The following is a 26,285-nucleotide window of genomic DNA, read 5'->3' on the forward strand; positions in this document are numbered from 1 at the left end:
AATTAGTGATCAACACTACTCAAAAGACAATAGCATGAATTCACAGCTTCATTTACTACAGTACTTTACATTCATATTTAAATAGCACGACAAAAAAATATTTAGATTATATTTTATTCTCAAAGCAAAATGACTAAGTATTATTTTATCAACTACACTTGGTTAGCAGCACAGTAATAGATTAACAACTTAAAATGGGTAATTAAATTACAGTTTTAATATGTGCTGCAAGCGCAGCAGAAAATATATTAAAGAGCAACTTGTGGCTCATGAGCCTGAGTCTGGGTATATCTGCTATGTGAGTACATCTACATTAGGAGGATTTTGCCAGTTTAATTCTGCAAGCAGAATTAAAAACAGAACCTTCTCAGGTAGATTTATCCTAAGATAACTTTTAAAATATGTTTGACTAGAAACATGACAGTTTGAGACTCTGGTCCTACCCACATCAGGCACTGCACACTTGAAGGCAGTTTGGCAGGAATGGTGGTTCAAAGCCCACTATAAACAATGCCTTGAAGGGTCAAGTTTTCTTATCACACAATTCTTAGAAGAACTTATATATTTAAAATATATCCAGTTGGTTGCAGAGCTTTAGCCCTATTTCAAAAGGTGAGCGTTTGGTTTCATAATATAACAGGGATGTAAAAGTTTAACCGGTTACCTGATAAGCTGACACTTATCAGCTACCGGCAAAGGTTAAAATTCTTCATAGGACTGCAGGGGCCACCAGCCGTCATGGCCCCAGCAGCCTAAGCTCTGGGAGACCTGTGGGGCCAAGAGCTGCAGCAGGTGCCCTGGACCTGTGGTTAACTGTGTAACCTATAGACATTTTCTCACTTACACAGTTAATTTAAATTTACATTTCTATATAATAGTTAAATATTTTCAGTGAAGAGTGAAGGACAAATAGATCAGGGGGAGAATACGGGACAGGCTTTGCGTGTTTACTTCAGTGGTCTCCAACCTTTTTAAGCACAAGATCACTTTTTGAATTTAAGTCAGTCCAGGATCTACCTCAAACCCAAATACCCCTGCCCTTTGCCAAGGACCCACACTTCTCACACTGTGAAGAGGGGTACAGGGTGTGACGTAGTGGGGGTGCCTTGCTAGGGCTGTGGCGACCTCTGCTGTCTGGTCATTATGCAATGGGGGCTCCAAACCTGTCTGACCAGCTACCCCCCATGGGGAGAAACAAAGGAAGGTGGAATGCCGCTCCTGGCTGGGGGGCAGGGCTGGAGAAGAGTTAGTTTCGTTTCTGGCTGGGAGCATGGAGGAAGCAGCCTCTGCAACAGGCTGGGGGGTTTAGAAGCCGAGACCCCCTCCCCCATATCAAGGGGGGCTGAGGCATTCTAGGCCTGCCCTGTAACCTGATGACATCTGTGCTGTATACTGGAGAAGCAATAAACCACCTCTATTCTACTGGCTGGCGGAGTCTGTTCGTGCCATTTCGGGGGTGCAGGAGGTGGGGAACCCCCAACGTGCCCTCACACAGGGGAGGGAGACAGAGTGACAACACCCCCATCTCCCCCACTCTGCACAACAAGTAAGAGGCTCCCAGGAGCAGCAAGGCAGTGGCAGCAGAAGTGCACACACTTGCTAGCCTCCCAGCCAAACCAGTCAGGACCACGAGTCAGAGGCTCCAAGGTCTACCAGGCAGATCCGGCTCTACTGGTTGGGACCACTGTTCTACATCATGAAAATAAACACATTCTGAATTAGTCAGCATTAATAGCATTATCCTAGCAGAACGGCACCTAAGATGCCATGCCACAGCAACAAATCACTTAAAAACCTTAATTTGATTTAAATTAAGCCATCGTTCAGTGCTTGAAAGGGGGCAGAACCTTTTCTTAATAGAGAAGCAGTCCTATGGCACCTTCGAGATTAACAAATTATATTGTGAGCTTTTGTGGGTAAAAGCCACCTCATCAGATGAGTTGGAGAAGTGGATTTTACCCACAAAAAGCTCATGATATATTTGTTAGTCTTGAAGATTCCACAGGCTGCAGACTAACATGGCTACCCTTCAGATTTTTCTTAATAGTAATGCATCAGCATGATTGAAAAGAAAGCCATGTGCACAACCTCTACCCTACAGCTGTCCCCAAAAATATGGTAATATCATTACTAATAGGACTTGGCTTTTACACACTGTTGAAACAGCCTACTGTACTGGCTATTTTAAAAATATCTTTGGGTTGATTTCAGCCTAAAGTCACCAAAAGCTTGACAGCATGGATTTGTTACATAGTTTTGACAAACACATACTTGTTACATTTAGAACAAAATACTCCCTTTGAAAGTTTCTTCTCTTGCCAGCATGAAGTCTAAAAATTCCTCCACCTCCTTGAATTCCGCTGATATTCTTAGCTCTGTCTTAAACAGCATGCAATTACGATAATTAAACAAAATAGCAGATGGCCACCTTGAATTCTCCACCACCTGCCTAAAGAAACAGATCTGAAATGCAAATGATCTTCAAATTATTAACCAGCATGAATGAAAAAACAACTATAGGTCAGAGCACTCCTGCTATTACTACATTTCCAGGGTTCTGGAAAAACAGGCAGAGAAAATGGCACTACTCTTCACAACCAATTGAGTCTTGCTAGCAAGGTGTTGCCCTGCTGTGCTGATAGGATTTTGTAGTTACCAACAGTCCTCTACGACTTGAAAGAGTAGGAAAAAATACGTGCCCTGCCTAGCTCTGTGAAACTCCCAATAGAAAATCAGATGAAGCTGGGGGAGGAAGATTGGATTTATGTAAGAATTCAACTGTTAATACTGCTGCAATCCTAATAATTTCTGGCTACAATTGACTGAATTCACAGTGCACTTCAAGACAGGACCTACTAAGTTTAAGGGTATAGGTGTTACAGGCCACAGAAATTACGAAGGATTCCAGCAAACCAGCAGGATTCACAGAACCACACTAGCTATTGCTAGAAGGCACACAGCTGCCCTCAGGAGTGGTAAGAGGCAAGGTAACTGAGCCTCAGTATTTTTATGGCTATCAGTTGACCATATGCCTATTAATGAAGGTCTAGCTTCACATACAAAAACAACTACAGTGCACAGAGACCACAGGAGGTGCATTTTTTATATGATGACAGCTGATGCAGCAGGCAAGACCTTGGTTGAGGGACCCCTCAATTCTGACACATTTAGATATACAAGGAAAGCATATAGACTGGAGCTTTTCACCTCCATGGTCACACTACTAGCTCTCTCAGCTGACCAGACAAGAAACTCAGCCAGTGGAGAAGAGCATTTCAAAAGGGCCACCCTATGAAGCAGACACACTCTAAATAGAGTTTCTATAAACAGAACCACTATCTCCAACAGGTCAGTAGCTCCTGGTGGCTCTGCAGAGAGCTCTGTAATGAGAAAGCATTTCCCCAAGGACAGGTGTGGGAAACAGGTATTTCCCTTCCAGAGCCCCCCAGCATTCCCCACGCATGGCAAAATTAGGAACACCTCAAAGCAGTGACTAGGAATTTGTTCTCTCCACCCACCACCAGATACATTTCAACCTGCCCCACCCAACCCCCATGACTCCTGCTTCCTCATGCAACCAACACCTATGACAACCTGGCCAACCCCACCCCCTTCCACCCTTTCCCACAAGCACCCATGCTCTCCATTTTATTCTGCCCCACCAGGAACAAAGCCCATTTCCCGTTTACACCTCTATGCTCCACCCCACCCCCCTTGATGTTTCTCCAGATTAGGGCCAACAGCAAGTCCTCAACCCCTGGAGAGCCCTCTTTTCCACCCCTCCCCCCTTGCCTCAATCTCCCTCTTAATCAACACCGTTGCCTCTCTCCCAGGTCACAACCCTCCAAGCCCAGGTTCTCTCGTCACCTGCCTGAGACCTCCCTGGATAGGGTCCAATAGAAGTTCCCCAATCTCCAATACCCAACCCCCTCTTGGAGACTCCCCAGTAAGGACGGGCCCAAACTTGTAAGCAGCAAACTCATCATGGAGCAGCCACCCCTCTCCTTGCACTGATGCATCTCCCAGACCGAGTTTCAATGCTCACACCCTAGAGACACACCCTGCTCCTTGAACCTCTCCCTAACTCCCCCCCAGCCTTCCCTTTATCCCAAGTCTACAGCCACTCCCTTTCCACTACTGCCTCTCAGACCCACACTTCAGAGCCTCCTTAGTGTGTCACCCCACACAGAGACACTCCCCTGGCCTTGTAAAGGCCCCAGTCCCATTTCCCTCCAGGTCAAGCCTAAAACTTCCTTAATTCCAGGGTACCCTCCAGTCCCCCTCTGCCCTTCAAGCCCCGCCCTCCACCAAGGTTCCCCCTCAGCTTCCCCAGAACCACTGTCCCCCTCTGCCCAGCAGCCCCCAGGCTCCCCTCAGCCCTAAGCCCAGTCAGCCCTCCACCCAAGCGCCCCCTCCCCAGCCCTCCAGGCTCCTCCCTTAGCTCCCCAAACCCCAGACCCGTCCCTTGCCAAACCCTGGCACCCCGCCCCCAACCACCCTCCCCACCCCGGTACCCCCACTCCCCAGCGCCCCTCCCCTAGCACCCCTTCTCCAACCGCCCTCCCCACCCCGGTACCCCCACTCCCCAGCGCCCCTCCCCTAGGACCTCTCCCCCAACCGCCCTCCCCACCCCGGTCCCCCCACTCCCCAGCGACCCTCCCCTAGCACCCCTCCTCCACCCGCCCTCCCCACCCCGGTCCCCCCACTCCCCAGCGACCCTCCCCTAGCACCCCTGCCCCCCCCGGTCCCCCCACTCCCCAGCACCCCTCCCCTAGCACTCCTCCTCCAACCGCCCTCCCCACCCCGGTCCCCCCACTCCCCAGCGCCCCTCCCCTAGTACCCCTCCTCCACCCGCCCTCCCCACCCCGGTCCCCCCACTCCCCAGCGCCCCTCCCCTAGCACCCCTCCTCCACCCGCCCTCCCCACCCCGGTCCCCCCACCCCCACCCTCCCCAGCGACCCTCCCCCCCCTCCCCAGCACCCCCCCTGCCCCCCCCCCCCCCCCGGTCCCCCCCACTCCCCAGCACCCCTCCCCTAGCACCCCTCCTCCAACCGCCCTCCTCACCCCGGTCCCCCCACTCCCCAGCGCCCCTCCCCTAGCACCCCTCCTCCACCCGCCCTCCCCACCCCGGTCCCCCCACTCCCCAGCGCCCCTCCCCTAGCACCCCTCCTCCAACCGCCCTCCCCACCCCGGTCCCCCCACTCCCCAGCGCCCCTCCCCTAGCACCCCTCCTCCACCCGCCCTCCCCACCCCGGTCCCCCCACTCCCCAGCGCCCCTCCCCTAGCACCCCTCCTCCACCCGCCCTCCCCACCCCGGTCCCCCCACTCCCCAGCGCCCCTCCCCTAGCACCCCTCCCCCCCCACCCCCCCAGCGCCCCCCCCCCCCCCCCTCAGCAGCCCCTCCCCCCCCCCCCCCCCCCCTCAGCGCCCCCCCACCTTGCGCTGCTGCTTCTCCCAGGCGGGGTCGAGCAGCAGGTCGCGGTCCCAGTCGTCCTCCTGCGCCATGTAGCCGCCGGGCCCGTCGCCGCACGAGGGGGGCTGCCCGGCCGCGTGGTAATCCACCATGTCCTCGCGCGCTCCGGCCGCTGCCGCCAACCGACCGACCGCCGCCTGGGGGAGGGGAGCGAGGCGCCGCGCGCCCGCCCCGGGGGAGGGGCTAGCGCCTGCGCGCAGCCCCGCCCCCGCCCCTCGCGACTGGGACGGGTGACCTCACCCAGTCTGCCCGGCCCAAAGTCTCACTGCGCACGCGCCGGACGCGCCTTAACCTGCCCGCTCCGGCCTCCTCCCACTGCGCCTGCGCACACCCCTTCCTCCAGCTGTCCGTCAATCTCAACGCTCGCCCCTCGCCACGGCTGTCTGGGGAGCCCCGCGCCGCGTGACTAGTCATGTGGCAGGCGTGGCCAATGACAACCCTCTCCTCAGTATGCGTGGAGTGGGCGGCACCTCTCGCTCATGAATATGTATGTCGCGCGCGGGCCCTGCCCTCCCCTCAGGAATAGTCCTGTGGGGGGAGGGGCTGCTTCCGGGGCTGACAACCACGCCCTCTCATGAATATTCATACGCCCTCCTTGACTATTCATGGCTCATAGAGTGCTAGGACTGGAAGGGGCGTGGGGAGGCGTCGAGTCCAGACCCACTGGGGGCAGCCTGGCTCAGAGGGGACATTCTGAAAGGAGGGGTACTCCCCCGGCCGGGGGGCAGTACAGCCAGGGGCGGGGCCAGGGGGGGGCAGTACAGCCAGGGGCGGGGCCAGGGGCGGAGCAATACAGCCAGGGGCGGAGCAGTACAGCCAGGGGCGGGGCCAGGGGCGGAGCAGTACGGCCAGGGGGCGGGGCCAGGGGCGGAGCAGTACAGCCAGGGGCGGGGCCAGGGGGGCAGTACAGCCAGGGGCGGGGCCAGGGGCGGAGCAGTACGGCCAGGGGGTGGGCCCAGGGGCGGAGCAATACAGCCAGGGGCGGGGCCAGGGGCGGAGCAGTACAGCCAGGGGCGGGGCCAGGGGGGCAGTACAGCCAGGGGCGGGGCCAGGGGCGGAGCAGTACGGCCAGGGGGTGGGCCCAGGGGCGGAGCAATACAGCCAGGGGCGGGGCCAGGGGGGCAGTACAGCCAGGGGCGGGGCCAGGGGCGGAGCAGTACAGCCAGGGGGTGGGCCCAGGGGCGGAGCAATACAGCCAGGGGGCGGGGCCAGGGGCGGAGCAGTACAGCCAGGGGGCGGGGCCAGGGGCGGAGCAGTACAGCCAAGGGGGTGGCAAGGCTGGGGGGTGGGTGGTAGGGCCATAGGGTGGGTGGAGGGGTTGGGCGGCAAGGCCAGGGGATTAGCAGTACAGCCAGGGGGGCCAGTAAGGCCATGTGGGAGCCATGAGGGGGGGATGGCAAGGCCAGGGGATTAGCAGTACAGCCGGGAGGGGGCAGGGCCAGGGGATTAGCAGTACAGACAGGCGGGTGGGCGGCAGGTCTGGGGAGGGGCCACCGGGGGAGGGGGCAAGGCCAGGGGATTAGCAGTACAGCCGAGGTGGGGGGGGGCGGCAGGGCCGTCCTAAGCCAATGCAGAACATGCAGGGGTGCAGGGCCCCCGGAAGCACAGGGCACCCCAGCCTTAATTTTACCCACCCGCCTCGTACCCTCCCTGGCTGGTGGCTCTGGTGGGCCGGCCCTTACGGGCTGTCTGCGGGTGGACTGACTGCTCCTGCCAGGCCCCTTCTGAGCCATGGGTGGAGAGGGCAGCAGCCTTGCTGCTGTGCGCCTCGTTTCCAAGCACTGTGCGAAGGAGGCCACGTACCGTACATCCCATTGGACAAATGGGGAAACCAAGGCACAGAGCAGGCAAGTGCCTTAGCGAGGCAGCACAGGCTGTGGCAGTGGTGGGCACTGCGGGCCTTAGTCCCAGTTTAGTGTCTGCGCCACTGGATTGGCAGAAAGTCCTACCACAGCACACGCGAGAAGAGACGGGTGGCGAGAATGAGCACAGCTCGGCCCCTCAGCTCTGCCGAGGCCATGGCTCGCCAAGAAAGCAGACGAGTTTTTGAACCAGAGAAAAGTGGGGACTGTTCGGAAGAGGAACAAAACCCAGCGATGCGCTTGGCTCCTTGTTTCATTCATTCATCAGGATTGTCTCAAGCCAGCACTGACGGCAAGAACAGAACTCAGAAACGTATGCTCTGCAAGCCTTTCGCCCAGACAGGGAATCTCCCTTAGCAATTGTCAATATAGGCCCAATGATGCACAGCTGGACCGTTTTGAGTACAGGAAAGTGGTGAGTACTGGCAGTTGATGGTATTTATTGTTCATTCTTACCATGTCATTACTGGGTGTAGGTCTCCTATGGAGAGCAAAGGACAAATGACTGGATGGAAAATTGTCGTTAAAATTCCACGGGCTGTTTTGACTGATTCCTGCCCTCCAGCCCCAGCATGACTCCTGGGAGCTGCCTTCTTCTGGAACAATGGGCGGAAGCAGCCAGCAGCTTTATAAATAGCAACAGCCCTGCCCTGGAGGAGCGTGCCCAAGCTCATGCCGGCTCCAAGCTGTGATGAGGGGAACCAACCGCCTTGATACGAAAACCTCGGTCCGTCCGCCGGTTCCCCAATTGGTAACCGCAGTTTGCGCTGAGAAAGGAAGTGGTTTTCCTGTGGCTGAGCATTGGCTGGGCCTTCGTCACAGCCATTGCCCCATGGCCAGCTCTCCCGTTTCACGGGGCTCTCCAGGGCTGGCCTTCGGCTTGCTAAGGCTGAACCCCGCTGCCTAGTGCTGAGGCCGAAGGCTCAGGTTACAGGCCTCCCACCTGTGGCTGTAGCCTGTAGGCTTTGCCCCCACCATGCCAGGCTTGGTTTGGGCTCCCCCGCCCTGGACTGTGGGGCTCGCACCCCCACATTGGGGGCAGCGGGGCTCAGGCTTCCGTCCCCCTTCCTGGGGTTGTGCAGTAACTTTGGTTGCCAGAGGGGCCAGGAAGGTTGAGAGCCCTGCTTAGGCGGCGGGGCCAGAAAGGAAGCGCTGAGCAGTCTCCCGGGATTCCTGGCAAACTCTGCATTTGGGCTCAAGGGGCGTGACCAGGAAGGAGCCATGTGGTGGCAGCCACAAGTGGCTGGCTGGGAGGTGGGTTTACTCAGAGGGAGTCCCTTGTAACCTGTTCATACCAGGGGGTGTGTCAGAAGCAGGGCTGCCCACAGAACGGCTGGGCCCCTGGGCAAGAGGAGGGGAGGTGGATCTGGGCCCCCAGAAGGGGCGGACCCTCAGGTGGGAGGAGAGGGGCTGGGAGCTAGACAGTCTGGCCCGCGCTGCAGCTGCTGCAAGGTAGCTGGAAGTCCCAGCCTCTTATAAATGCCCCCCCCCCGCCCTGGTCATAAACATTAACAAGGCGCATGTACATCTTTACCCACATTGCCCCCCCAATACTCACAAAAACACAGTTGTGTTGCTGACATGGTCACAGCCCTGGGCATGCACACACGCATGTGCGCGCACACACACAGGTTCACAAACACACAGTCTGTTTCTCAAGCACACCCACCCAATTCGGAAACACATGCATGTGCCTCTTGAGCGGAAGGACTGCCTAGTGGTTAGAGAATGCCCTCATTCAATTCCCTGCTCAGCTACTGGCCAAGAATCGGAGGTGCCACGTGGCCTTGTTGCGGAGGGCAACCATGTGAGTCTGTCTGCGAAGACGAGAAGTCCTGTGGCACCTTGGAGAGGAACAGATTTATTAGGGCACAAGCTTTTCTGGGGAACGGCCACTTCCCCAGAGGAATGTGATCGTGGGAAGTCACTTGGCCTCAGGTGCCCACTGTGCAACAGGGCTAGGCGCCTGGCCCGTGCTCACCTGGGGTTGTGAGGGGGAGCGCAGATGTGATACTGCGGGAGCGGTTGGTAGGAGGCCTGTTGATGGGTTCATAAATCCAGTCGTATGTCTCATGCAGCACCTCTCCCTCTCTCTCTGTCCGGTCACACGCAGTGTCACACGCCACACGTGGGCATAAACCATTCACAAGCACATGCCTCCTGGCCCCGTGTTCACGTGCCTTGGGCACGGGGCGTCCAGCGCACACTTCTGCTTCCTGGCCAAGGGATCACGAGAGTCGCATGCGGCATGGAGCGCGGCCCCGCAACCCCGCAAATCCTGCCCTTTTGGTACGCAGCATCCAGGTTGCTGCTTCTGGGGCAGAGAAACAAGGCGGAGCTTTCTCTGGTGCCTCGCCAGGGCTACACTACTTGGGGGTTTCTCTGCTCGTTCCCTGGGCTCCCTCGGAGGCGAGACTGGCCAGACACTTGGGGGCAGCCGCAGAATACCAGAAGGGTTCATGTGCATTAGCTGGGTGGGACACACAGCCCCACACGTGGCTGACACTCCTTCCCCCACTTGATCATTCCTAAAACGTATTTGGTAAGCGATGGCTGCCTTAGACAGCGGCACATGTGTGTGTGTGTGTGGCTGGCTGGCCGTGGGGCAGAGGCCATGCCTCACTCACGCACAAAGTAGCAGGGGCGCTGTCAGAGTAAGGGCATCCTGCATCTGGGGAGAAACCCGAGGTTGGAAGAAAGGAGAGGAGAAGCCAATCATAATGGAGATTGCCTGTCTCCTAGAACTGGAAGGGACCTTGAAAGGTCATCGAGTCCAGGCCCCTGCCTTCACAGCAGGACCAAGTACACCCCTGATGAATTTTTGCCCCAAATCCCTAACTGGCCTCCACAAGGATTGAACTCACAACCCTGGGTTTAGCAGGCCAATGCTCAAACCACGGAGCAATCCCTCCCCTGCCTGTGAGAGGAGAAGGACGGGTCCCTGGGAACTGAACGTAGGTGAGAAACCTGCTTAGGCAAAGATCTTCCACCCAGGAAGAAGGGGAGCCAGCCCCTTGTGCTGCTGTGGAAGGCCGACTAACGCAGAGGAAGTCAGCCACGGCTGCAAAAGAGCAAAATCTGCCTTGAACCCAGACTGCGTTTTCTTGGTTGATGTTTGAGTCTTTTGCTGCGAGTTTCCCCGTTATTTGGTTGCAGTGGCTGCCCTCTCATTGGTCTGGATTGTACCCAGATTGTGACTCCAGGGTTACCCTTGTAGCAGCGATCGGCAAGAGACAGATAGCCCTGGGGGCTGGATCCGGGGACAGGGACAGGAAAGGACCTTGGAGGGACCCGTTCAGTCCCCATGGCTGCTCAACAAAGTGGTCTAGCTGAGCGGTGAATTTTGATGATACTCCTCCCCCGTTCTCTCAGAGAGCAGAGCTGATCTCTGCTCCATATTCCCCTGCACGAGCCACGGGATGTGTCGTGTGACCCATGGCTGGCTCTCCCCACAGCTCCCCCCACCTGCTTCTGCTCGCTAGCCCATGCAGTGGGGACACAGAGGCTCTCAGACTCGTCCTCGGGCACAAGAGGCTCCTTCGTGGCCAGCGTGGGCTCAGATGGCACTTGAGCCCTCGTTTGCCAGTGGTGGCCCTGCTAGACAGGTGTGATTCAAGCAGGCCCAGGGCGCTGGCGGGGGAACCGGAGCCAAGGCCAGCGCGCCTCTGCTGATCAGCATGGAAAAGCTAAGGCTAGACAAGAGCAGAATGGGAGAAACCAGCATGACGGCCAGTCCAGAACTGGAACGGACACATGGGTGGTTCCAACTGGTGAGCTGGCCTAACTGGACTTTGCTGCCATGGGGGGCTGGTCTCTCCAAAACCAAACCAAACTCGGCCTGGAGCCAGGGCTGAAGCTCCACCCTACCCTGGTTCAAGAGCCGTGTGCACTGGGCTAGGGAGGACATGGAGCCAGGGTAGAAATAACGAAAACCAGATGGTCAGGAATGGAAAAACAGTTAGTCTTTCTTTCTTTCCATCTGGAAACCCGACAGCGTGAGCTGCTTTGGCTGCTCCCCCTTCTGCTACGGCCCCCACAGAACTTGGACCAAAGCTTGAGGAAGCCCCTGGGATCGGGAACAAAGTGAACACTGTTTCTCGGGAGCCAGAGCCACCTGGACAGACGTGAGGAACATGCAAGGAGTGAGCTGAGCCCCAGGGTCCCTGCTCGCCAGGGCAGCTCCTGCCACACATGGAGGAGTTCTCCTCATGCTTTCTGCTCCAGCGTAACCACGTTTGTAACAGTTTGCTTCCTTGCTTCCTTTCAGTCGCTCAGCACCGTGCTCCATGCTCGTGTCCCCATTCACAGCCCGGCTCGCAGGCCGAATGGGGCCACGGAGACTCCAGCAAGGCTTTATTCTCATTCTGCCCAGGAAAAGGACACCAGAACCATCCCAGTCAATGGAGCTCGAGGGTCCACAGCTGATGGCACACACAGAGCTCATGTTCAAGCTGGAGGAAAATAAACCACTCCAGGTCAACTGCATTCAGGGTTAAGGGAAACATCCCATGAGGTGGCAGTGGATTCTTTCAGCTGGTGGCAGTAGTGGGATCTGGCTTCTTGGGCTCTCCAGATTACTTACACAGCTCTGAGGGACCTGCTGCTCCTTTGTGAGTTGTCATGGGGCGTATGCCATCACAGTGGGAGAGGGTGTGTCTGTTGATACATGTACACACCCTTGCCTGCTAGCGGATGGAATCCAAACTCCTGAACAGTAGCATAGGAATTAGCAGTACAGGGCCTAGGTGAGATTCTCCTTCAGGGGCTCTCAGATGCATCCCTTTTTCGATACAGGGTGTAAATTAGCCATATCCAAAGTGCAAATGAAGCGGGGATTTAAATATCCCACGCTTCATTTGCATAATGGCAGAAAAAAGCAGTGGCTGAAACAAGGCTCAAAAAAACAAAGCCCCACCACCCCACCCCACCCTGGCAGTTGAAACAGGGCATTTTCAACAGAAATGCCCCCTTTTAAAAGACCCTGTACTTTATTATACAGGATCTTTCTAAATGGGGCATTTCTGTAGAAAATACCCCATCTAAACTGCCCCCCCTCCGGAAAAGCCTTTCAGAGAAAAGCAGCGGCTGCCATTATGCAAATGAAGCATGGGATATTTAAATCCCTACTTCATTTGCACTTTCGATATGGCTAATTTACACCCCTTTACCGAAAAAGGGATGTAGTCAAGAACTGAGGGTTTCTGGAGCAGATGTACCCGAGTTCAGTTCTCCTCTCACCTTACTGTGCAGAGCAACGCCCATCCGCTGCAGGCCTTGTGTGCGAGCTGCGATCATTCCCCAGTATTTCCCCTGGCACAGGGGTTAGCCTGGAAGCCTAGGTGCTGTCTGGTGAGATCACAGCTGACAAGGAGAGAAGGGGGAGGGATTCCAGAAAGCTGCCATATAAAGCTCTTTTCAGAGCCCCGGTCCCCCAGGCCAGCTAGGAATTGGCTAAGAACCAGAGCCACAGACTTGGCTGCTTCTCTTCCCCCTCCCTCCCCATTTTGCGAGGATCAGCATCCCCCTCCCACCATTTTTGTTTTATTTCCTAGCTCTGCAAATCTGAAGCAAGGGTTATGCCCTGCCATTTCCTGCGCAGCGAGGCGGAACATTCCTGTGCTGGATATATTTAGATGCTGGCTTGCAACCCTGTCTGTGTCATGGGAGGGAGCTTGCTTTCAGGAGAGGGTGAAAGCATGGGGGGGGGGGGACTGCGGGGCTCACCCGCATGCAACCATCTCCCCCCCCCCCCATCCACTGTTAGCACAGAACAGTCCCCCCTGCTAAGCTGCTAAGTGCTAGTCCAGGAGGACTCCACCTTTTTACGGGGATCCCCTTTGAAAATATTTCACCCACCCTGCCCCCCTTCCGGCTGTGGGCGGTGGCACGGCCTTCAGAACTGGGCACCTGGCCAGCAGCCACTGCTCCATGACCCCCGCCTCGGTCTTGTGACGCCCTTTTGGGTCAAGAGCCCCAGTGAGAAACGCTGCAGCCCCGCTGGCATCACTGGCTTCGGGAGGAACGACTGGCGAGCCGAGCCGCGCACAGGGCAGGGGCAGCTGCATGGCAGCCAGGGACCAAGGCCCACCGTAGGTTCTCATTCAGATCCGGGGCCCAAAGCCCGCAGGCAAGAGCTCCCCATGCGGACGGTTCAGACTGCCTGGTTTTCAGAGGCACGCAGCCCAGGGGAGCAAGGCTGGCTGCTAGAGCTCCTGAGCGGTCCCCGTCAGCGCCTGCGGGGCCTGGGAGAGGGTGGCACAGCTGGGCTGGCATTCCCACCAAACGAGGCACAACCCCGCTCTATGGTGGCCCGGGAAGTGCGGTGAGAGGGCAGCACAGTACAAGGGGACAAGGCCTCCCCCAGCCCCTGCCCGCTGCAAGGACAGGACCCAGCCCCACTTCCATGCTGCAAGCGCAAAGGAGTCTTGCCCCATCAGCTTGATCCCAACACAGCTCTGGTGCCAGCTGATCAGACAGAGGACCAGCAGGCCTGCGTGAGCCCATCACCCCCACCAGCAGGACACCCCCCCCTCCCAGCATTGCCTGGGGCTGTGCAGAATCAAACCATTGCCGCTGCCTTAGCCCCTCAGCCAAGGGCACAAGCTGAGCGTCCAGCCAGGCAGCTCACGGATCCAAGGCAGCCTGCACTCGCACGGGGAAGGGGAACAATGGGAGGAAGGAGCACTTCCGTGTCCGGCTACATAGCAAAGCCAGACGGGCCAGCTAGGAAGAGTAGCTGACAAGAGACCTTTGTCCAGAGCTGGACAAGGGGCTTCGGCAGGACAGAGCCTGTCACACCAGCGGCAAAGACCAGGCCCGTCCCAGCCTCCCCTCTGCCACGGCCACGGCTGGGTGGGTCTCCACTCTGGACTGGCCTACACAGCAGCATGGCTGGCTTGGGCCCTGCGCTCCCCCTTGCTCAGCCAGGCAGCAGGGACCTGGCTGCAAGGGGCAGAGAGCTGGCTGAGGCAGGGGGAAAACGCTCTCGCCCGTCTGCTGAGCTATGATCCAGTGAATGAGTCAGGGGAGTGGAGCAGGGAGAGGCCACCTGCAGGAGCCAGCCTCCGGCGGGCAGAGCCATGGGCTGCCTCCCCTGCTTCCTGTGCTGGCCAGGCGCTCACGGGAACCTCGCGCTGAGCACTGCTGCCCCCCCATGGCTCGCACTCCGCATGACAGGCAGCCCCATGGCCACGCCCCACTGCTGGCCACAAACAGCACTGTGCACAGAGCGACTCCCCCACTGCAGGGCCCAGCTCCAACCCCTAGGCCAGTGGTCCCCAACCTTCTGGGGCTGCCGGGCACGGGGCCGTGCATGCGTCATGCGCCCGGGGCAGGGGCTGCACATGGACCGGGTGCCCAGGGGCACCACGTTGGGGACCACTGCCCTAGGCCACGGAACAGAGCATCAATCCCGGGGACAGCTCCTGCAGGCAGGCCAACAGCACTGCCCTTGCCCACCCTGCGCGCCAAGCTCTGCCGCCTTGCTCTGTGCTGGAGGGGCTTGTACCACTCGGGGCCAGGAGACCCCCCGCAGCAGCGCACCGCAGCCTGCCTCGGGGCCAGGAGACCCACCCCCCCCCCCCGCAGCAGCAGCGCACCGCAGCCTGCCTCGGGGCCAGGAGACCCCCCCCCCCCCCCGCAGCAGCAGCGCACCGCAGCCTGCCTCGGGGCCAGGAGACCCACCCCCCCCCCCCGCAGCAGCAGCGCACCGCAGCCTGCCTCGGGGCCAGGAGACCCCCCCCCCCCCGCAGCAGCAGCGCACCGCAGCCTGCCTCGGGGCCAGGAGACACCCCCCCCGCAGCAGCAGCGCACCGCAGCCTGCCTCGGGGCCAGGAGACCCCCCGCAGCAGCGCACCGCAGCCTGCCTCGGGGCCAGGAGACCCCCCGCAGCAGCGCACCGCAGCCTGCCTCGGGGCCAGGAGACCCCCCGCAGCAGCGCACCGCAGCCTGCCTCGGGGCCAGGAGACCCCCCGCAGCAGCGCACCGCAGCCTGCCTCGGGGCCAGGAGACCCCCCCGCAGCAGCGCACCGCAGCCTGCCTCGGGGCCAGGAGACCCCCCCGCAGCAGCGCACCGCAGCCTGCCTCGGGGCCAGGAGACCCCCCCGCAGCAGCGCACCGCAGCCTGCCTCGGGGCCAGGAGACCCCCCCGCAGCAGCGCACCGCAGCCTGCCTCGGGGCCAGGAGACCCCCCGCAGCAGCGCACCGCAGCCTGCCTCGGGGCCAGGAGACCCCCCCCCCCCCGCAGCAGCAGCGCACCGCAGCCTGCCTCGGGGCCAGGAGACCCCCCCCCCCCCCGCAGCAGCAGCGCACCGCAGCCTGCCTCGGGGACAGGAGACACCACCCCCCCCACAGCAGCGCACTGCAGCCTGCCTCGGGGCCAGGAGACACCCCCCCAGCCCCCCCCCCCGCAGCAGCGCACCGCAGCCTGCCTCCTCTACTGGCCGGAAATGCCTCCTTCCTGGAGCCACAGCCCAAAGCCCCGGCCTAGGGCTCCTCTAAGTCCCTCACACGGCCCGTGAGCTGGGTCTCTACCCTCGGCTGACATTGGGCTTCTCACCAGAGGTGACCAGCAGCACTACAAGGTGGGCCATACACGGTGCCTAGTGACCCTGGGCAGCCTGCCCCCAGCCACCTGCAGATACAGCCAGCCCTCATGCCCGTGCCCCTCACCACCTTGCCCCTGGACTGGCCTGGCACTGCGCTCACTGGGCTTAGACTCACAAGCCGGCAGGTACAGGCAGCCTTCCTTGCTCCCTGCCCGGCTGCGTGGAGCTGGCTGGCTGACAGCTGCATCCCCCCGCCTGATGGAACCAGCCGCCGAGGCCAACTAGGAGCTCCTGCTGGCTGGAGCCCAGCCCCACGCCTGCCCCTAATGTTACCCAGGCCCCACACTGGAGGAGACAAGGTCCACACCGGTGCTTTTATTGGCAGGGTGGACAGATGTTAGAGGAGCCCAGAGCTGGTTCCCGGGCAGCAGGAAGGAGGCACCATCACTGGGAGGAAGCCATGATGCTGGACACACCTGCAAACAAACAATTCCCACTCAGAGCCACTCCTCTCGCTGCTGCTGGAACCCACCTGGCACCCCGACTTCAGCCAGCCTCTGGCGGGGCCTGCCAGAGCCCCCTGCAGAGCCCAGGTGGGCACTCAGCGCTTACTGTCAAAGTCGATCTTCTCCACGATGTTCTTGGGCTTGATGCTCTCCTCCTGGTTGCAGATGAAGATCTTGCCCGACTCAGTTTCTGTCCAGCCATATTTGCTCATCCAGACCTTCAGCTGGCTGTCTGCAGAGAGAGGGGCCGGCCGGCCGCGGAGATGGGCTCTAGGCATTTAGCAGAGCCGCTGTCCCCCGCGAGCACCGGATGGGATCGCACCCCGGGAGCCTTCCTGCTTGGGAGGGGCAGCTGCTCGCACCTGCTGGCCAGTCCAGGCCCAGCCAGCAAGTGAGGTGAGAGCAGAGACCCCCAACTAGGCAGCCGGAGAGCTGCTTCTCTGCCGCAGCCAGCGAGTCCAGGAACCCCAGGGCAGGCGGAGCCCTGTGCGGGCCCCTCTGGTCACTGCGCCCGGGTGGAGCACGGCTGAGCTGTTCCCAGCGGGGATGGGAGACCGCGAGCCCAGAGCGGCCTTGGAGGACAAAGGTCTTACCTGAGAGGTCACCCAGCACCTCCGCAAGCAGCCACCGGTCAATGTGCTGGTACGTGATCCCCACCACGTGGCAAATGACTGTGGGAGGACAGAGACAGGGGTTGCTATTTCCCCATGGCCTGGCCCGCCTGCCGGCTAGAGTTCAGCTCCAGGTGGCTCCAGTCCCATTAGGCACAGCAGGGAAACAAGCAGGGATTCAGCACCTGCCTCCCAGAGGAAGGGCACAGCCCCCTCCAGCCCAGCACGCGCAGGCAGAGCCCCGGCCGGGGGCGCCCCCTTAGACTCACATTTCCTAACAGAATCCTCAAAGCCCGTGATCCCGTCCAGAAGCTCCATGTTCTCATCCAGGGCTTGCTGCAGAGAGAGGACGGTTAGTCACCGGCCAGGCAGCGGCAGGAACTACGGGGCGCGGCGAGGGCCAAGGTGGTGAGCCAGCCAGGGACCAACGCCGGAGAGAAAGGGCCTGACCCCCCGCCGGGTTGTTCTAAAGGGAGCCTGTGGCCATCAAGGGGAGGATCCAGTAAGCGATCAGCCTGTGTCACCTTGTAGAAGCCTTTGGGTTCACAGCCTAGGAGGCCAACTGCTAAGCTACGCCAGGGCCAGGACTGCTGGGTTCTCCTCCCAGCTCTGCACACACCTGCCAAGCTCCTGGCGAGCTCAGAGGTGCAAGCTCCATGAGACCTTGGGGGAGGGGAGACTCACCCAGAAGGCCTGGAAGTGGCAGGTCTCCAGGAGCTCCCCCAGGTAGAGGATCTGCCTGATCGGCCTCTCTTCTTGCTGAGGTGCAGGGGGTCAAGGGAAACATCCGCAGGGGAGGGAAGAAGCCGAGTCAGCAGGCCGGGAGCACAAGAGCAAGTTGCCCTGCCCCGACAGGTTACTGATCACCCCAGGGAACGGAGACAGAGCCCTGCAACGTACCAGCACCCCACGAAAAGCAGACATGCCCCCTTCAAGCCCTGCTCTCAGGAGTTGGCTTACAGCTCCCACGGCCCCAGCTGGGAGGAAAGGAGCAGCCAGTGTAGCCTGCTCCGCGGCACAGCGCAGCCAAGCGCCCACCGGGGACCAGCACAGCCAAGGGGCTGGCTCCCATCCTCAGCCTTCTGGCCAGCCCAAGGAGCTCCCTGGGCACACCACCGGACGCCACTGCTGGCTCAGGATTGTCGGTGGGGCGGCGCCCTGGGAGAACGGGGGGCTGCTGGGCGTGCACCCCATCACTGCCGAGAGCCCGGAGGACAGCTGGACAGGCCGCTGGGCGCGAGAGGGGCGTGCCAGAAGGATACGTGAGCCTGGTCGATCATGCACTTGCAGAGGGTGAAGTCTGTGTGAGGGAGGTTGGTCAGCGCTTTGAGCAGGATCTGAGCCGTGACGGCGGTTTGGAAGAAAGCAGGGTTGAACTGGTACCTGGCGCAGAGCATGGAGAGTTGGCAGCCGGCACCCACCAGACCCTGGGTTAGCACCATGCACACCGCGCCCAGCACCCCATAGGCCCTGCCCCCCGCCGACCCACACACCACACCCGGCACCCACCAGACCCTGGGTTAGCACCATGCACACCGCACCCAGCACCCCATAGGCCCTGCCCCCCGCCGACCCACACACCACACCCGGCACCCCCCAGACCCTGGGTTAGCACCATGCACACCGCGCCCGGCACCCCTCAGGCCCTGCCCCCCCGCCGACCCACACACCACACCCGGCACCCCCCAGACCCTGGGTTAGCACCATGCACACCGCGCCCAGCCCCCCTCAGGCCCAGCCCCCCCGCCGACCCACACACCACACCCGGCACCCCCCAGACCCTGGGTTAGCACCATGCACACCGCGCCCAGCCCCCCTCAGGCCCAGCCCCCCCGCCGACCCACACACCACACCTGGCACCCCTCAGGCTCAGCCCCCCCGCCGACCCACACACCACACCTGGCACCCACCAGACCCTGGGTTAGCACCATGCACACCGCGCCCAGCACCCCTCAGGCCCTGCCCCCCCACCGACCCACACACCACACCCGGCACCCCTCAGGCCCTGCCCCCCCACCGACCCACACACCACACCCAGCACCCCTCAGGCCCTGCCCCCCCACCAACCCACACACCACACCCGGCACCCCTCAGGCTCAGCCCCCCCGCCGACCCACACACCACACCTGGCACCCACCAGACCCTGGGTTAGCACCATGCACACCGCGCCCAGCACCCCTCAGGCCCTGCCCCCCCACCGACCCACACACCACACCCGGCACCCCTCAGGCCCTGCCCCCCCACCGACCCACACACCACACCTGGCACCCCTCAGGCTCAGCCCCCCCGCCGACCCACACACCACACCTGGCACCCCTCAGGCCCTGCCCCCCCACTGACCCACACACCACACCTGGCACCCCTCAGGCCCTGCCCCCCCGCCGACCCACACACCACACCTGGCACCCCTCAGGCCCTGCCCCCCCGCCGACCCACACACCACACCTGGCACCCCTCAGGCCCTGCCCCCCCACCGACCCACACACCACACCTGGCACCCCTCAGGCTCAGCCCCCCCGCCGACCCACACACCACACCTGGCACCCCTCAGGCCCTGCCCCCCCACCGACCCACACACCACACCTGGCACCCCTCAGGCCCTGCCCCCCCACCGACCCACACACCACACCTGGCACCCCTCAGGCCCTGCCCCCCCGCCGACCCACACACCACACCTGGCACCCCTCAGGCCCTGCCCCCCCGCCGACCCACACACCGCGCCCAGCACCCCATAGGCCCTGCCCCCCCACTGACCCACACACCGCGCCCAGCCCCCCTCAGGCCCAGCCCCCCCGCCGACCCACACCCCCCAGGCCGCGCCCGGCGCCCACTCACAGCTTGAGCACGGCCAGGTTGGCCTCCAGGTCGTAGGCACTTTCCTTGGCCTGAGTCTCCACGTAGCGCTCCAGCGTGGCCAGGTTCTCGGGGTTGTACCTGCAGCGGGGAGAGACCCTCAGCGGCGAGCCCGGCCCCCCCCGGCCCCGCCCCCCTCTGGCCTGGCCCTGCCTCCAGCCCCCCCCGGCCCCCCCCCCCCAGCCTGGCCCTGCCTCCAGCCCCCCCCCGCCCGGTCTCTGCCCCCAGGCCCCGCCCCACCGGCCCCCCCCGGGCCTGCCCCCCCACCACAGGCCTGGCCCTGCCTCCAGCCCCCCCCCGGCCGGTCTCCGCCCCGCCCCCCCTCACCGGTCGATTCCCTTCAGCAGCTTCCCCACGTTCGCCCGCATCTGCTCGAACAGCGCCATGGTGCGGGGGGGCGGGGCCAGCGGCACGGGGGGGCGGGACGCCGTCGACTTCCGCTTCCGGCGCGGGCCTTCCCGAGGCATGATGGGAGAGAGGGTGCGCGCCAAAGCCGGCCACGCGCCCGGATCCGCGCCTGGCCCCGCCCTATATTCCCTGGCCACGCCCCCATGCCCGCGCGGGGCCCCGCCCCAGGGACACGCCCCTCTCCCAAACCCCGCCCACAGCCCTGCCCCCCGCCAGGCCCTGACCCCCCCGACACCCCCCCAGCCAGGCCCTGACCCCCCCGACACCCCCCGCCAGGCCCTGAGGCCCCCCCCCCCAGACACCCCCCCAGCCAGGCCCTGACCCCCCCGACACCCCCCAGCCAGACCCTGAGGCCCCCCCCCAGACACCCCCCCAGCCAGGCCCTGAGCCCCCCCCGACACCCCCCAGCCAGACCCTGAGGCCCCCCCCCAGACACCCCCCCAGCCAGGCCCTGAGCCCCCCCCGACACCCCCCAGCCAGACCCTGAGGCCCCCCCCCAGACACCCCCCCAGCCAGGCCCTGAGCCCCCCCCGACACCCCCCAGCCAGACCCTGAGGCCCCCCCCCAGACACCCCCCCAGCCAGACCCTGAGCCCCCCCCGACACCCCCCAGCCAGACCCTGACCCCCCCGACACCCCCCAGCCAGACCCTGAGGCCCCCCCCAGACACCCCCCCAGCCAGGCCCTGACCCCCCCCGACACCCCCCGCCAGGCCCTGAGGCCCCCCCAGACACCCCCCCAGCCAGGCCCTGACCCCCCCCGACACACCCCAGCCAGGCCCTGAGGCCCCCCCCCAGACACCCCCCCAGCCAGGCCCTGAGCCCCCCGACACCCCCCAGCCAGGCCCTGAGGCCCCCCCCCAGACACCCCCCCAGCCAGGCCCTGAGCCCCCCCCGACACCCCCCAGCCAGGCCCTGAGGCCCCCCCCGACACCCCCCAGCCAGACCCTGAGGCCCCCCCCCAGACACCCCCCCAGCCAGGCCCTGAGCCCCCCCCCCGACACCCCCCAGCCAGACCCTGAGCCCCCCCAGACACCCCCCCAGCCAGGCCCTGAGCCCCCCCCGACACCCCCCAGCCAGACCCTGAGGCCCCCCCCCAGACACCCCCCCAGCCAGGCCCTGAGCCCCCCGACACCCCCAGCCAGACCCTGACCCCCCCGACACCCCCCAGCCAGACCCTGACCCCCCCAGACACCCCCCCAGCCAGGCCCTGAGCCCCCCCCGACACCCCCCAGCCAGACCCTGAGGCCCCCCCCCAGACACCCCCCCAGCCAGGCCCTGAGCCCCCCCGACACCCCCAGCCAGACCCTGACCCCCCCGACACCCCCCAGCCAGACCCTGAGGCCCCCCCCCCAGACACCCCCCCAGCCAGGCCCTGAGCCCCCCCCGACACCCCCCAGCCAGACCCTGACCCCCCCGACACCCCCCAGCCAGACCCTGAGGCCCCCCCCCAGACACCCCCCCAGCCAGGCCCTGAGCCCCCCCCGACACCCCCCAGCCAGACCCTGACCCCCCCGACACCCCCCAGCCAGGCCCTGACCCCCCCCGACACCCCCCGCCAGGCCCTGAGGCCCCCCCCCAGACACCCCCCCAGCCAGGCCCTGACCCCCCCCGACACCCCCCGCCAGGCCCTGAGGCCCCCCCCCAGACACCCCCCCAGCCAGGCCCTGAGGCCCCCCCCGACACCCCCCAGCCAGACCCTGAGGCCCCCCCCCAGACACCCCCCCAGCCAGGCCCTGAGCCCCCCCCGACACCCCCCAGCCAGACCCTGAGGCCCCCCCCCAGACACCCCCCCAGCCAGGCCCTGAGCCCCCCCCGACACCCCCCAGCCAGACCCTGAGGCCCCCCCCCAGACACCCCCCCAGCCAGGCCCTGAGCCCCCCCCGACACCCCCCAGCCAGACCCTGAGGCCCCCCCCCAGACACCCCCCCAGCCAGACCCTGAGCCCCCCCCGACACCCCCCAGCCAGACCCTGACCCCCCCGACACCCCCCAGCCAGACCCTGAGGCCCCCCCCCAGACACCCCCCCAGCCAGGCCCTGACCCCCCCGACACCCCCCGCCAGGCCCTGAGGCCCCCCCCCAGACACCCCCCCAGCCAGGCCCTGACCCCCCCCGACACACCCCAGCCAGGCCCTGAGGCCCCCCCCCAGACACCCCCCCAGCCAGGCCCTGAGCCCCCCGACACCCCCAGCCAGGCCCTGAGGCCCCCCCAGACACCCCCCCAGCCAGGCCCTGAGCCCCCCCGACACCCCCAGCCAGACCCTGAGGCCCCCCCCCAGACACCCCCCCAGCCAGGCCCTGAGCCCCCCCCGACACCCCCCAGCCAGACCCTGAGGCCCCCCCCCAGACACCCCCCCAGCCAGGCCCTGAGCCCCCACCCCCCCAGCCAGACCCTGAGGCCCCCCCCCAGACACCCCCCCAGCCAGGCCCTGAGCCCCCCCCGACACCCCCCAGCCAGACCCTGACCCCCCCCGACACCCCCCAGCCAGACCCTGAGGCCCCCCCCCAGACACCCCCCCAGCCAGGCCCTGAGCCCCCCGACACCCCCCAGCCAGACCCTGAGGCCCCCCCCCAGACACCCCCCCAGCCAGGCCCTGAGCCCCCCCCGACACCCCCCAGCCAGACCCTGAGGCCCCCCCCCAGACACCCCTCCAGCCAGGCCCTGAGCCCCCCCGACACCCCCAGCCAGACCCTGACCCCCCCGACACCCCCCAGCCAGACCCTGAGGCCCCCCCCCAGACACCCCCCCAGCCAGGCCCTGAGCCCCCCCCGACACCCCCCAGCCAGACCCTGACCCCCCCGACACCCCCCAGCCAGGCCCTGACCCCCCCCGACACCCCCCGCCAGGCCCTGAGGCCCCCCCCCAGACACCCCCCCAGCCAGGCCCTGACCCCCCCCCGACACCCCCCAGCCAGACCCTGAGGCCCCCCCCAGACACCCCCCCAGCCAGGCCCTGAGCCCCCCCCGACACCCCCCAGCCAGACCCTGAGGCCCCCCCCCAGACACCCCCCCAGCCAGGCCCTGAGCCCCCCCCGACACCCCCCAGCCAGACCCTGAGGCCCCCCCCCAGACACCCCCCAGCCAGGCCCTGACCCCCCCGACACCCCCCAGCCAGACCCTGACCCCCCCGACACCCCCCAGCCAGACCCTGACCCCCCCCCAGACACCCCCCCAGCCAGGCCCTGAGCCCCCCGACACCCCCCAGCCAGACCCTGACCCCCCCCGACACCCCCCAGCCAGACCCTGACCCCCCCAGACACCCCCCCAGCCAGGCCCTGAGCCCCCCGACACCCCCAGCCAGACCCTGACCCCCCCGACACCCCCCAGCCAGGCCCTGACCCCCCCCGACAGGCCCTGAGGCCCCCCCCCAGACACCCCCCCAGCCAGGCCCTGAGCCCCCCCCGACACCCCCCAGCCAGACCCTGAGGCCCCCCCCCAGACACCCCCCCAGCCAGGCCCTGAGCCCCCCGACACCCCCAGCCAGACCCTGACCCCCCCGACACCCCCCAGCCAGGCCCTGACCCCCCCCGACACCCCCCCAGCCAGGCCCTGAGCCCCCCGACACCCCCAGCCAGGCCCTGACCCCCCCCGTCACCCCCCAGCCAGGCCCTGAGGCCCCCCCAGACACCCCCCCAGCCAGGCCCTGACCCCCCCGACACCCCCCAGCCAGGCCCTGAGCCCCCCGACACCCCCCAGCCAGGCCCTGACCCCCCCCGACACCCCCCGCCAGGCCCTGACCCCCCCCGACACCCCCTCAGCCAGGCCCTGAGCCCCCCCCGACACCCCCCAGCCAGGCCCTGACCCCCCCCGACACCCCCTCAGCCAGGCCCTGACCCCCCCCGACACCCCCCGCCAGGCCCTGACCCCCCCGACACCCCCTCAGCCAGGCCCTGAGCCGCCCCCCGACACCCCCCAGCCAGGCCCTGACCCCCCCCGACACCCCCTCAGCCAGGCCCTGACCCCCCCCGACACCCCCCGCCAGGCCCTGAGCCCCCTGACACCCCCCAGCCAAACCCTGACCATCCCCCGACACTCCCCAGCCAGGCCCTGAGCCCTCCCCCCCCAACACTGCCCATCCTTCTCACCCAGTCCCCCCTGCGTGTGCGGGTCTGCGGGGGCAGGGGATTTCTACTCCCAGCTCCACTCCTGTTTAGGCAAATGGCAGCCCATGCCTCAGTTTCCCCTCCCCAGGTGTGGTGCCAGGCCAGTTACAATCTCTGGGGAACTTGTGTGCTCCCCCTGGAGTAACCAACGGGCTCTCGTGGCCGGCCGGTCCCAAAGCTCTTTCCTGGTTACGTGCTTGGGTCGGACGGACCCCGACGCCTCCAACATGCACCTGGAGCCACCAGGCGTGCGGCTGCTTGTGGCTTTGCAGGTGTCTGTCCCGGCGCGCTGAGCCCGCGCAGCCCTGGCCTGCTAGGCAGTGACCCCGCTGGGCTACCGTGTGCTGCACAGAGCCCTGCTCCGTCTAGGGCCCCTGGGCTCTCACGAGCTCTGTCGGTGCAAATCAGGAAATAAGAGCCAGAGAGTGTTATCGTCCCCGGATCACACGCTGCTTCCCCCCGCTCGGCAGCGCTGCTGTGCGGGCCGGCGCCGAGGGATGGATGCCCAAGAAAGGGCGGCCCTGGATATTTCCACCAGAAACCCCCAGGAGGACTTTGAGCTGCTGCAGAGAGTTGGCGGAGGGACCTACGGGGAAGTTTATAAGGTACCGGCAAGGGGCCGCGGGGATGGTTTTCCTGCAGAGCCCCGTGCTGTGTGTGGCAGGGTGTGGGGCAGAGCCACCGTGCCCGCCCCAGCCGGTAGCGCCCTTCCTCCTGCAGACAGGCTGGGGCATGCCGCTAACTGATTTCGGTGCCGCGCCGGGCCGGGCCGGGAGACGCACGCCCTGATGTACCCGGCCAACATGGCCTTTGCCGCTGCTTCCTTGAGGGCTGCGTGCCCCGGCCAGGCATGGCGACAGCCTTCCTTCGGCGGGGGAGCAACGACGGCTCAGGGGCTGCGCCTGTGAGAATGAGAGTGGCACCATGCCGCTGGGGCTCTGGCCCGTGGCGAGAGGGGGCCGATGCGGGTCGGCGGAGCCAAGCCCGGCTGCTGTTCGTTCGCTCACTGGGTGCAGCTGCCTTTTGCTTTCGGTTACCCTCGGTGGGGCGTTCGAGGCAGGCCTGGGGGGACCCCCAGACCCCGCTCACCAGGTGCCAAGGCAGCCCGGCCCGCGTGGGAGATGCTTTGGCAGGAAGTGTCTGTAGGAGGGGAAGGGGGTCAGTGGGGATCTGCAGCGAGCCAGCTCCCCTGCTGGTGGGCACGGGCCCCGAGATCCGCGCCCGCCCGCGGAATGGCTGTGAAATCCCAGCGCCCGGCAGGGCCGTTTGCACCCCTCGGCCTGCCCAGGGCACAGAGCGCCAGAGCTGGGGCCACGGGCTGCCCGGAGAACCGCGAGCTTGGCCTCAAACGGAGCCACGTGGGATGGAGAAATGCTGGGGGGAGGGGCACGCCTTCCAATTAGGAAAGGGAGCGGCTGAGGATCCCCCTGGCTAACCCGGCTCCTCTGGGGGCTGCAGCTGCTTTCTACAGGGACCCTGCAGGGCCACCTCTGGGGTGGAGCAGGGCTGCTGTGTGCACAGGGATTGTGAGGGCAGCGGGACCCCCGGCCCTGCCCCCGGCCCAGCCAGGCCCTAGAGCAGGGTTATTGCTGCTCAGAGGTGCAGCCCCGGGAGCCAGGGCAGAGCCTTCGTCCTCCTGGGGGGAGGGGCTCACAGGCCCCTGACCCCCCTGCCCCCCCCAGGCCTCCCTTTGCTCACACCCCTCCCCCGGCCATGCTTGGCCACGTGCCCCCCCCGGGCAGTCTCTGCTGAGCAGCACAGGGCAGTAGGGGTCACACACCACAACCAGTGACAGCCCCCCCCCGTCACAGGGTGGAACTGGGGCTCGGCGAGGAGACGGGGCAGCGCAGCCCAGGGCAGCTGGGGGGAGCCAGGGCAGCCCCTACCCCGGGAAGCGGCCATGAGCAGCCGATGGGTGGGGGGG

At 64.4% G+C, this 26,285-nt stretch overlaps 3 protein-coding genes across 4 annotated transcripts in view; 1 reads left to right on the plus strand and 2 right to left on the minus strand.

Annotated features, from left to right (window-relative positions):
- The window catches only part of ACTN4 (actinin alpha 4), an 82,666-nt gene extending 77,035 nt beyond the window's left edge, over positions 1–5,631 (minus strand). The window contains exon 1 of one of the 2 annotated variants that reach the window (XM_075917223.2): positions 5,437–5,631. In XM_075917223.2, coding sequence (XP_075773338.1) covers positions 5,437–5,565 — 129 coding nt within the window. In that variant the 5' untranslated portion in view covers positions 5,566–5,631. The remainder of the gene's footprint in view (positions 1–5,436) is intronic. The other variant, XM_075917222.2, reaches the window with a different exon arrangement.
- Positions 5,632–16,241: 10,610 nt separating this feature from the next.
- On the minus strand, positions 16,242–20,341 carry EIF3K (eukaryotic translation initiation factor 3 subunit K). Its single transcript, XM_075917225.2, has 8 exons — positions 20,179–20,341; positions 19,834–19,932; positions 18,261–18,381; positions 17,683–17,757; positions 17,268–17,334; positions 16,981–17,058; positions 16,494–16,619; positions 16,242–16,357 (listed from the first exon to the last, which is right to left on the minus strand). Exons 1-8 carry the CDS (start codon positions 20,316–20,318, stop codon positions 16,326–16,328), a joined length of 738 nt encoding a protein of 245 aa, XP_075773340.1. The 5' UTR covers positions 20,319–20,341; the 3' UTR covers positions 16,242–16,325.
- Positions 20,342–24,323: 3,982 nt separating this feature from the next.
- The window catches only part of MAP4K1 (mitogen-activated protein kinase kinase kinase kinase 1), a 55,808-nt gene continuing 53,846 nt past the window's right edge, over positions 24,324–26,285 (plus strand). Inside the window, 1 exon segment of the mRNA XM_089769844.1 lies at positions 24,324–24,966. Within this exon segment, the coding sequence (XP_089625970.1) occupies positions 24,859–24,966 (108 nt within the window). The 5' untranslated portion in view covers positions 24,324–24,858.

This window comes from Pelodiscus sinensis, chromosome 18, assembly GCF_052426305.1.
Source record: "Pelodiscus sinensis isolate ZL-2025 chromosome 18, ASM5242630v1, whole genome shotgun sequence".
In the NCBI taxonomy this organism is placed as follows: Eukaryota; Metazoa; Chordata; order Testudines; family Trionychidae; genus Pelodiscus; species Pelodiscus sinensis.